The following is a 10474-nucleotide window of genomic DNA, read 5'->3' as shown; positions in this document are numbered from 1 at the left end:
CTATGACTATCAATCGATAGTCATAGTCGTCATGCATTGCGCCCAGGCCCTCTCAAAGGGCTTCTGTTAGATGGCCGTTTTGATTGGCGTTCCCTGAGACAGTAACTGCCAGAGGTCCTCAGGTGGGTCGTCAACAGGTTCCGCCGGCCTCATGGTGCCGACCCACTGTGATTTATTTACCTTGGATCCTAGGCCACCGGGCTCTCGATCGAAATTACTATACGGAGTAAATTACTCCGTACCCCTCGATCATATCGGTACAATACGCATATTCATCCCTTGATGCATAAATTCGATCTGCATCCAATCTGTATCGCCCGTTCCTGCCTTTTCACCGAGGTGTTCATTGTTTAAATCTATTGGCCAGATGTGACTGCATCGTTTGGAAAGCCGCCGCAGAAATGGTTTGAGAGCTGATTACTGAGCGTCGAATGTTATCTGGGATTCCAAAAAGCGAGCTGTCGAACTAGCAGGATCGTGAATGGGTCATGGATTGGTCTGTCTGCCTATGCCTCTTCTCAGGCCAGGTCTGAGCGTCTATATACAGATTGCTAGGTGCCAGGAAGACCTCTCCTGAGTCCTGCCATGTCGCAAGATCTCCTGGCACTAGGCGCAATCAGGTAACGCCTGAAGCGCACGTAAAACGGCAACTGTCTCAGGCGCAACACGAGCATTGAGCTAGCCTTGAAATCGACGTAGAGCACGGTCGCGAGGATTGAGATTTTGGCGGCCTCGTAGAGCGACCGCAGGGCGTGGAGGGTGATAGCCTATCCGGGGCAATGGATGCTCAGCATCTGAGAGTTTTTTCTGAGACTACGTTCCAAAAGTCGTGGGATACTGTATGTGGGTGGGAGTGAACGAATCTGAATGACTTATGAACCGACGCGTGATTCTGCACTAATCGCTACGGGCCCAAGCCGAGCTCTTCCGAAGCTTATTGTGGATGTGGTGCATTGCACCAATTAGCGTCACCAAATTGCGTCTCCTGATTAAACTAGGCGTAGTCAAGAGGTGGTATTCGGCGTATTAGAAGCCGCCCGTTCACAATGCCTAAGCTCAATCCGGGTCTGGATTTGATCAACCCCTTACTTCTCCCACCTTTCTTGCGAACTTGCGCGTCCGTAGATTTCTATATGTCTGAAGATGGCCATCGATTCAACAGCTCACTATGCTTCGTTGATACTGTAGACTTTCTTTCGAATGACAAGGTACTAGAAGTAATCGCCGAAGTCGGCCAGTGGCCTACACATGCTGACTTTCCCGGTGAGAGGATTCTTTCTGTGATTGATCAACAACTGTGTGCATTGCACAACTCTAACCCCGATCTTGGCCAAAGCCAAAGTTTCACGATTCTTGGCGACGAAGAAGGGCCAGGAATACAATGCCTATCGGTATTACGCATCGACACTTTGTTCCTTGTCGATTGCAGCTTTTTCATCATTGGCCCATAGCCTTCTTGGGAAGACACTAGGGCTATTTGGAATGAAAGCAGGGTGAAGCAAGGGTTTTACCCAAGTCTTCTTACCTATCCGCGTATCAACATCTTCGAGCCCTGGGTATACCATACCGTACCCATCGGAGCGCCTCTCTTCACGACCATCATCCCTTCTCCTACGTGCATGGTGTGTATTTATCCATTGGCGACGCTCTGGCCTTGCCTCAAAGAGACAGATCCAACGCCGGGCGCAGGACGCTTCCTGCACCTCGGGTCGGTGCTTGATTCTCTCCGGCTCGTCTCACCGACACTGCACAACGCGATATCACTTCATCGGCGAATATATGTGCCCTTTTTCATGGTTCAACTTGAGTCGGTATCGTCTTGTTCCATGTTTGACCATCCTACTCTTTTTAACCCATGTTTCAGTCGAATGCGCCAAAGGAAACGACAACAGACGGATCTGAACGGGCTCCACGTGGCGCGACGGTTCTACCAATACCGTATCCTCGAAGAGATATTTGCGATTTATCCTCCGGGTATGTGTTCATCGTCTTAAGATCAATAGAGCTCAGGGAGGTTGGGAGGATCGTTGAGGGCCGAGACACGGTATTTTCATGCTGCAGTAGCTGCTGAAATATTGAGACATCATCCTTAACGAAGAATCAACCCGGAGACATGATCAACACGGGAAAAATCTTGAGTGAACAAAATCTGCGGCAGCTTGACCAGTGTGCGCCACTGCCAGCCTGCGGCTGAAGCTTCCCCTAACCAGGGCGTCAGATCCAGCCCGCTGAATACAGGGGATGCGGGCCCAATCAGTCAACCCCAAATACCTATTTCACGTGGTTATAGCATTCCGATCGAGTTGATCTTAGTTCTACGGAGTACATAGTACTTGTAACCCCCTGCACGATATTGAGATTAGGTGCTGATTCGCCTCAGAGACGCCAGCGTCAAAACCCATCTGTCCAGTTTTTGTGGCTGAGACTTCCGGATTCCTTTTGCCGCGGATCCTCGACAAGGTTGACTCTTGCATCTTTCCCGAGCTACGCTGAAGCTGAACAAGGAACGATTAAGCACCCTTTCTCTTCCAGAGTCCTTCCATTTCTGTATGCGGCTGGCAATAATACACGCTGGAAGAAAGAGCGCGAATCGTAGATAGAAAACTTCGGCGGCTTCTGTTATGACGTCAGCGAGGCTCTAGGACGGCAAAGCAGCTTTTCTGCCATAGATACGACCGTGTCCGTTGTCGCGGTGCCAGTGTTTCGAGCTTGACAGTCATTCTGAGTCTTTTAGAACAGAGCTTACAGAGCGATACATGTTTTGGCCAAGCCCTACATCGTTATGATTCGTCATTAAGATCACCCCGCTAGACTATATAAAGAGAAAGCGTGGTTGGAAACGAAAGTTGCAACATGTCTGTAACTACTAGTAATTATTGGTGAATCGCTTTGTGCTTAAGGCTAAGTTGATTCGTCACTCCGCTGTTTCTTTTCGTCCCACCATTTCCTTGCGTTCCCTTCACTGCTCAATCCTCGCCGATAGTGACTTAGAATCCGACTGCATGTTTCTGCCAATCGGTGTGACACCAAGGCGTACCGATCGTATGTAGATTCGCTCATCCCGCTCTAGAACGTACACAGACCGGTCGATGCTCTTCGTCTCTACAGGTCTCGCTTCTCCACCAACAGGGGGTAATCGCTGACGTTTTTCCAGGAAGCCAATATCCAGTGACAAAATCCGGGTCAAGGCAGCCGCGCTGCGCGCCCTCTGATAAATGGTCAGTAATCCGTCGTGACTGCTCTCGGTGGCGGGAAAGACACTTCGTCTTGGCAGCTGGCTCGAGCCATGTCATTCCGGATTGGATACTGTCTATACAGTACCTCTCTATGACGCCTCAGGCGAAGGTTATCCACGAACTCCCTCAATTATGTATAACAGCGAGCGCTGCAGCGCCATCCGTACAGGCTCGGCCGCAATGATAAGCAACTTAAGGCACTTCTGTGGCTATCTTGATCGTTGTACGATGAACAACACAACTATATTGGGTATACTATGCCGTCACATTCTCGATTCCGGGGTCTACCACAAGGTCCGGAGTATATCCATCTCATTAGGGTGTGACAAACCCTCACCATCATCCTGACTGGCTCAAGGAGCCCGGTCATTGAGGTGGCGATTCGGCCATTCCAACGACATACTTGCGGATCGTCACCCACCTCCTGCCGTCGGTGAGGACCGTGGTCGTAGGATCATAAAACACCTAGCGCCTTCACAGGGAGGTGAAATGAGCGCCTTTCGGCGGATCCATCAGGCGTGCGTGGTTGGTCTATCTCTGGACTATTCGTGGGGCAGTTGTACAGTATGAGTGGATTGGTGAACGAGAACGCTGAAGACTTGACTTATAGCACAGGATTCAACTACCGAGTTTGGACTTCTCCACGACGTGAGACTGTCCCGGCGAGCTGGGTGACGATCCCCCCCGTCGCGCGTTTCTCCGTCGCGGTCAATGTATATAACAAACCTTCGACAGGACCGTATCGGTTATGGACTTCACGGACAATACAGCCCCGAAATTCGGAGTGCTACCTTCCCTCATAGATTGCAGGTCAGGCGACAATGACGGCTAACATCATAGACCTAGGTGCACTAAGCAGGTATGACATCTCCCTCGAGACGGCCTTCGTGCCTGAGGTTGCGACGGCGACATCTCTCCCTCCTCCATTTGCACCGATAGAGGGCCTCCTTTCGCATCCTCCGTTGCCAGAGGCGATCTCCTCAGGGGAGCTGCGAGACAAGGTCCGCGAGCTCCCCCTGTACCGACCGGGTGACTGCTCAAGATTGTCACTGGCCGAGAAACGGCGAATGTTGGTCATTCTGACCTTCGTCGCCCACGGATACATCTGGGGCAACGGTGTGCTGCCGGTGATAGACCGGCTCCCAGAGTCGATATCCGTCCTCTTAGACCGCCTGAGTGCAGAATTGGGTACGGCACCGTTGGGAACGTACGCCTCTACGGTCTTGTGGAATTCACGGCGGAAGGACGAGGCGAAAGGTTGGACGTTGGACAACGTATCCATCGACCTCACATTCACGGACACCACGGATGAGAATTGGTTTTACAATGTGAGGTGGGGTGCACCACTCTTTTGATTCTGCATCTTCGGCGACTACACTTCCTGGGTCTGCTCAGAATAGTCCGCGACTAACGCCAAGATGTTTAGTGTGTGCGTGGAAGCAGCCGGAGGGAAGGCACTATCGAGTCTCCTCCAGGTCTTGTTCGAGATCCGCGAGGACAGTCCGCGCCGAGTTCACATCCAAGAATGTTTCCTCGAAGCCCAGAATTCTCTGGGTAAAATGCTCGTCATACTTAAAGAAGTTGCTCGAATGAACAACGCGACTTTCTACCAGAAGATACGACCGTACTTTGGGGGATGGAGCCTCGTCAACAACCGAGGGGTCCACTACGACGGGGTTGATGAGCCGTCCACGTATCGGACGTACGTCGGGATCTCGGCCGCTCAGTCGTCCCTCTTCCAGGCCTTCGATATCATCTTGGGCATCTCCCACGGTGAGTTTGTAGCAGCTTACCTCCGGAACATCCGCACGCATATGCCATCCTCCCACCGGGAGTTCTTGGGCCACTTGGAGACCGATTTTGGCGGAACTCTCAGCAGCTTTATCGACCATCAGCCAGATCTCGCAGATGGCTATCATCGATGTCGTCGTATCCTGCGCGATTTCCGCGCGACTCACAAGAGCTTCGCTAAGCGGTACGCTGTTGAACCGGCATCTTTCCCTGGTCGATCTTTCGGACTGGCGAGGCTGCGAAGTGACGGCGGCGGAGTAGAGGGCGCTGGAGGAACACGTCTGCTGGAATTTTTGGAAGAAATTCAGCACGATACGATGAAAGTTTCGTCACCCTCGTTACCTTCGTCACCCGTGTCGAGTAGGGGTCCAGGAATAAGTTAGCTGGCTTGTTCTAGTGAGATAGCTAGAGTAATTGTTGGCGGACGGTCTGTCAAAGACACTCCCGTCCGTCGACGTCCAGATTGGGAAAGTCTGTAAGAGAGGGTAAAAGGGAGGAAAAGGAAGAGAGAGACAAAAAGCGAAAAGACAAAAGAACAGTCCAAAAAAAAAAAAAAAAAAAAAGGAAGAATAGAGGGGTGAGAAGAATGGGCCGGGGGGAGAGGGGGTGATTACCCAGAAGTCAAGTCTGATAGGATTATTTACTGTAATTCAGCTCCATCTCGCCTTCATGAAGTATCTAGCAAGATCTTCACGACTTGAATAATACAGTGTTTGGTCGTCCCCAAGGTCACCAATTTCGTGCCCAATGTCCTCCTTCGTCAGGGATCTCCTAAACGACATTCAGACTGGACATTTACCCCCCTCTTTCTTGTTCGCCAAAATAAAGCGGATACTAGCAGGAGGGAAAGAAGAACGAGAAAGTACGAAAATACCAAAGTCGATGAAAAGATGAAGGACGGCGGAAAGTTCAGTTATGGAAGGTAGGATATAGTACGAAGAAAACGAACAGAGTCGAGAAGCAAAACTTCCAAAAAATCTAAAGAGATGACAATGCCGCACCCTCTACCAGCTATGGTTTCAGTGCGCTAGGCAAATTCTATCAGGTCACCGGAAGATAGAAAAGGTTACAACTTCTCTGGCTTATTGCCGACATCTTTCAGCTTAAGAGCAACCGACGTCCAAATCCCTCTACTGTACACGATTTATCTCGACGGTGAACGATCAGCACCCACCTCAGTTATATTGGTCAATCTCAGCAACTATTTACCGCGCAATATGGTTGACCTGCCTCGCACGTTGTCCATGCCCTTGCGCTTGGCAGTGGCGATACTCTGCGGTGTCTCCGCCAGCTTTGCCACGCCGGCCCTCAAACACCGCGGCGAACCATCGGAAATGCAGCTCACGTTCCAGACGACGACTTCCGATTTGACCGTTACTGTTCCTCTGGACAATAACACATATCCCATTACCGAACTGCAATGCGACAGGCAGGACTGCAAGAACATCGAAGTGACGGCGATCATCGACGTTTCACTGCCCGCGATGCATTTCATCTGTACCGTTTATACAGACCCGAAAAACTACCTGGGAGAAATCGTCGGGGCGGGTTGGCAGATCACGCCTCCAGCAACAATCACGGACGTAGTTTGCGCCAATAATCCCTGGCCTGATAAATTAGTTTAGCGTGAGCCGTTCAAGGGGCCCCCGTCTCAATTGACGGTTTCGATTAGTTTCTAGAGGCGAAAACTTCCTCGATCGCCAATCTCAGTTGACGACTTTGACGAAGTGAGGGTGACGAGGATGAGGGGGCAAGGGCAACATAGGAGTGAGATTTTAGATCAATATAGCTCCGTGTTTTCTTCTCATTGTTTTTGCTTCTATCGTCACACCGGTCGGCGGACACAGACGTCGGTATTCTACAGGACCACATGGGCAGAAGGCTATTTCCGTCATGGCACTCCTCAAGGCCTTGCTCGTTCGACACTCGTCGGCCGTCTAGCACAATAAAGCCTGTCGCCCGCGTCTCGGCGCGATGTCTCGAAAACGGGGCCGTGTGCGAAGGTTGAGCTGACGAGTGAACGGAGGAAGATGCCAGCCTCCTTCTCTGTAAGCTTCCCGATAGCTGTCCATATTTCCATTCCTGGCATTAAACCTAGGTAAAGTTTAACTCGCCCATCATGGCTGTATTGCCCGCTCACCATCCTGAGTAAGGCCCGGCCGGGGAAAAGCAGGGGAGAAATACTGGATGACGAACAGAGATACATGATGAGTGGCCGCGTCGAAGGAACTCTACGGCGGAAGCTCCACTGATGAAGATACGTAATAGATAGAAGTCGCGCAATATTAGCACCGAGTCCGCCTTGACGTCCGTATCAGGAAAAGCAATGCGGAGGACGAAAATCAAGGAGAAGTAGCGGCGGAGCTGGAGTTATAAAGTGTATTTGGCCGGCCATGTCACTATTCTATCTTGTCCTTCATTCCTGTCTTTCAGCTACAGTATCATGGACGCTTTGACAGAAAATATTCCAGGTACGGTCCGCCTCATCGATGTGCAAGAGGTGATCAATCTGGTTCCGCAGCCTTCAGTAAGACCATCGCTCGTGCCCGGTCGCTTTGCTTGTCCGATTGCCTCTCCCTCACCACAGCTGACTCCTTCCAAGCACGACCCCGATGATCCATTAAAATGGACCAAGAAACGCAAAACCCTAGCGATGGCATGTATACTTGCCTACACAATCGCGGTCGGAATATCCTCTGCGGCAATCTATTCAGTTTTCGAGAATATCTCGGCGCACACCGGCTTGAATTTGTCCACGTTAAACCAAGGCACCGGTTATATGGTGAGGGTCTCGTTCTGTTTTCGCTCACATCATTCCTTCTGGGGATTGAAACATCACAACATTTCCCACCCCTGCCTCCTTCTAACCCCCTTCTCCTCATTCAACCCTGGTTCGGTGACAACTTCGATCTCCCTTGAGTACACGAGTCTCTCACTTCCTCCACGAATCAGATCTGTTCCGGCCTGACCCGAGATTTACAGTTCCTCTCTTTCGGTTGGGGGTGTCTCTTTTGGCAGCCTCTGGCTCTGCAGTACGGCAAACGTCCGGTCTACCTGTTGAGCACCATCGGAACCATGGCGGCCATGATATGGGCACCCTATACCTATTCTCAGCCGACGTGGATAGCGAGCAAAGTGCTGCAAGGCTTCTTCGGCGCCCCGATTGAGAGCCTATGTGCCATCAGCGTGACAGACCTAGTATGTCCGCCAATTTCTTCAAGGAGGAGGAAGTCTTCCCGAACTCCAAGCCTTCCACCCCGGCCTGGAAAGAAGGTCAGAACAGATGATTGACCTTTGTGCCGCAGTATTTCGTCCACGAGCGAGGCTTCTACACCACTCTTTACGCTTTGGTTCTGTCTGGAAGTAGCACCGGCGCCCCCATCGTCGGTGGTTTCATCGCGGACGGACAGGGTTGGCAATGGGTTCTGGTAAGCTCGATGATCCGTCTCATTCGACCCCCTCAATTCGACTCCCTGGCTCGAGTTCCACTATCTGACAGACGGGCGGGCCCGGTCGTAGTACTGGTGCGCCATCTTGTGCGCCGTCGTTTTCGTCCTCCTTGCCCTCTTGATGGAAGAGACCAATTATTCTCGGTCTCGCATGGATCCAGTCCGAGAGATCAATTCCCCTCTAGGGAGCCCGATGGGGGACGGGAAGTCTGAAGGACCGGACTCTCCCTGGACTCCAGTCAGTGCCAGTGATTCCACGGCTGCATTTGGCCACGCCGGTAGCTTACCGCGAACCAAGAAGACGTGGTTCGACAAATGCCGCCTCTGGCAGGAAGCAGATCTCCCGAAGCCGAACCAGCTGGGGAGCATGGTGAAAAGGCCCTTCGTCTATACCACCTTTCCGGTGATTGCATTTTGCGGATTCTCCTATGGTGCCAGCCTCACCTGGTATAACCTTCTCAACGCGACATCCTCCTTGGTGCTGACCAAGATCTACAAATTCCGCACGAGGACGGTCGGAGTATCCTACCTCGCGGTCCTCCTCGGCGTTCTGATTGCCGCCGTGTATACCGGACTCTATGGGAACCGACTTATGATCAAGCTGGCACGGAAAAATGGGGGGGTTTTGGAAAGCGAGCATCGACTTTGGCTCCTACTCCCCCAGATTTTCATTTTACCGGCCGGCTTCGTCCTTTGGGGGGTGGGGGCGTCCTATCGGATCCATTGGTTCGCCATGATTTTGGCGATGTTCCTGATCACCGGAGGGAGCGCCATAGCGGTGCAGGAAAGCATCAATTACTGTATCAGCTCGTACTCCGGTCACGAAGCGGTGGTCGCCGTCATCCTCATCCGTAACACCATGTTTTTCGCGGTCAGCTACGGACTGACGCCATGGGTGACCCACCTCGGGTTACGAAATGCCTTTATCTCCGCAGCCGTGGTGGCGATGTGTCAAGGCTCTAGTTTCCTGCCGATTATCAGATACGGGAAGCGACTGCGGAGAAGGACTGCACCGCGCCTCCTCAATATGTCGGAGAGAGATTAAGAGGAATCTACCAATCTTGGTTTTCTCTTCGGCACTCACACGAGCCAAATTGGAAGAACCGAGCGCGACATGGGGAAAAGACCCACGTCTCCGTGCCCTCTACGACCGAGTTGAGCGGCTCTTTCTGCATTTGACCCAGATCTAGCCTGCCACCGAGGCCGGGGGAAGAACTAGGGGGAAGGGGGCATTCAGTTGACTGGATAATAATATAATACTGGTTGGGAGCTCCTGGTTGAGCTAGGGATGCCCACGAAACTGCACGGATAGTCCTGCCTATCAGTGCCTTGTTATTCCTGTAAAGTGGTCTGTGACGAGAATATCTATCGTGAATGCTGATCTCCGTTCTGTGGTCGGGGCGTGATTTATCCTGTATTCAAGAAAGGCGATGGGGAACATTAGCTTTGTCGACTTCGACACCAGTCCGGAGTGCTCTGTGCTCGGTAGGTGGATCACATCTCTAGTAGGTTGTCTACGTAACCTTTTCAACACAGTAATATAATTGATCTGGTCCTGGAGTGCCTTGGTACTTAATTGCCATTACTGAGCAGTCGATATAGGAGGGGCTTCACCTCAGCCGGTGGTGAGGAGGATGATCTCAACTTCTATCTAGAGATCTCATCCTTTCAGGTGTTGTACAGCCCCACTGAGAGAAAGGTGGCAGCTGCACTTACCGCTCACGCAGGCAACACCCCCTTTCCACCGTGGAAGGAGGAGAGGATATGCTAATTAGGCCAAAGAGAGCCACTATGGCTTGGTTGTATCTACAGCATCTGGAAGGATCCGCTACGAGATGTAATTTTCCAGCGTACGAGGTCAAAACGGCCCTTCTCATGTGGCTCAATTTCTCGCCATAGACTCTACCTCATAGTCGTAAGATAGGTACCTTTAATCGCTTTCAGGTTAGATAACTACTGTAAGTAAACTCAACATAATTACTCCCTATGCAACCCCTC

At 51.6% G+C, this 10474-nt stretch overlaps 3 protein-coding genes across 3 annotated transcripts; all 3 read left to right on the top strand.

Annotated features, from left to right (window-relative positions):
- Positions 1-4057: 4057 nt before the first annotated feature.
- Positions 4058-5410, top strand: PV07_12637 (uncharacterized protein; the record flags this gene model as incomplete). The annotated part of the gene is made up of 2 exons (XM_016400179.1): positions 4058-4569; positions 4663-5410. The coding sequence occupies 2 exons, from the start codon at positions 4058-4060 to the stop codon at positions 5408-5410; spliced, it is 1260 nt and encodes a 419-aa protein (XP_016242177.1).
- An 834-nt stretch (positions 5411-6244) lies between these two features.
- On the top strand, positions 6245-6652 carry PV07_12636 (uncharacterized protein; the record flags this gene model as incomplete). Its single annotated transcript, XM_016400178.1, has 1 exon — positions 6245-6652. The coding sequence occupies one exon, from the start codon at positions 6245-6247 to the stop codon at positions 6650-6652; it is 408 nt and encodes a 135-aa protein (XP_016242176.1).
- An 818-nt stretch (positions 6653-7470) lies between these two features.
- Positions 7471-9521, top strand: PV07_12635 (uncharacterized protein; the record flags this gene model as incomplete). Its single annotated transcript, XM_016400177.1, has 4 exons — positions 7471-7809; positions 8010-8225; positions 8333-8455; positions 8547-9521. 4 exons carry the CDS (start codon positions 7471-7473, stop codon positions 9519-9521), a joined length of 1653 nt encoding a protein of 550 aa, XP_016242175.1.
- Between the last annotated feature and the right edge of the window lie 953 nt (positions 9522-10474).

Source organism: Cladophialophora immunda (assembly GCF_000835495.1).
Source record: "Cladophialophora immunda strain CBS 83496 unplaced genomic scaffold supercont1.36, whole genome shotgun sequence".
NCBI classification, from domain to species: domain Eukaryota; kingdom Fungi; phylum Ascomycota; class Eurotiomycetes; order Chaetothyriales; family Herpotrichiellaceae; genus Cladophialophora; species Cladophialophora immunda.
This window is presented reverse-complemented; position numbering and strand designations above follow the sequence as displayed.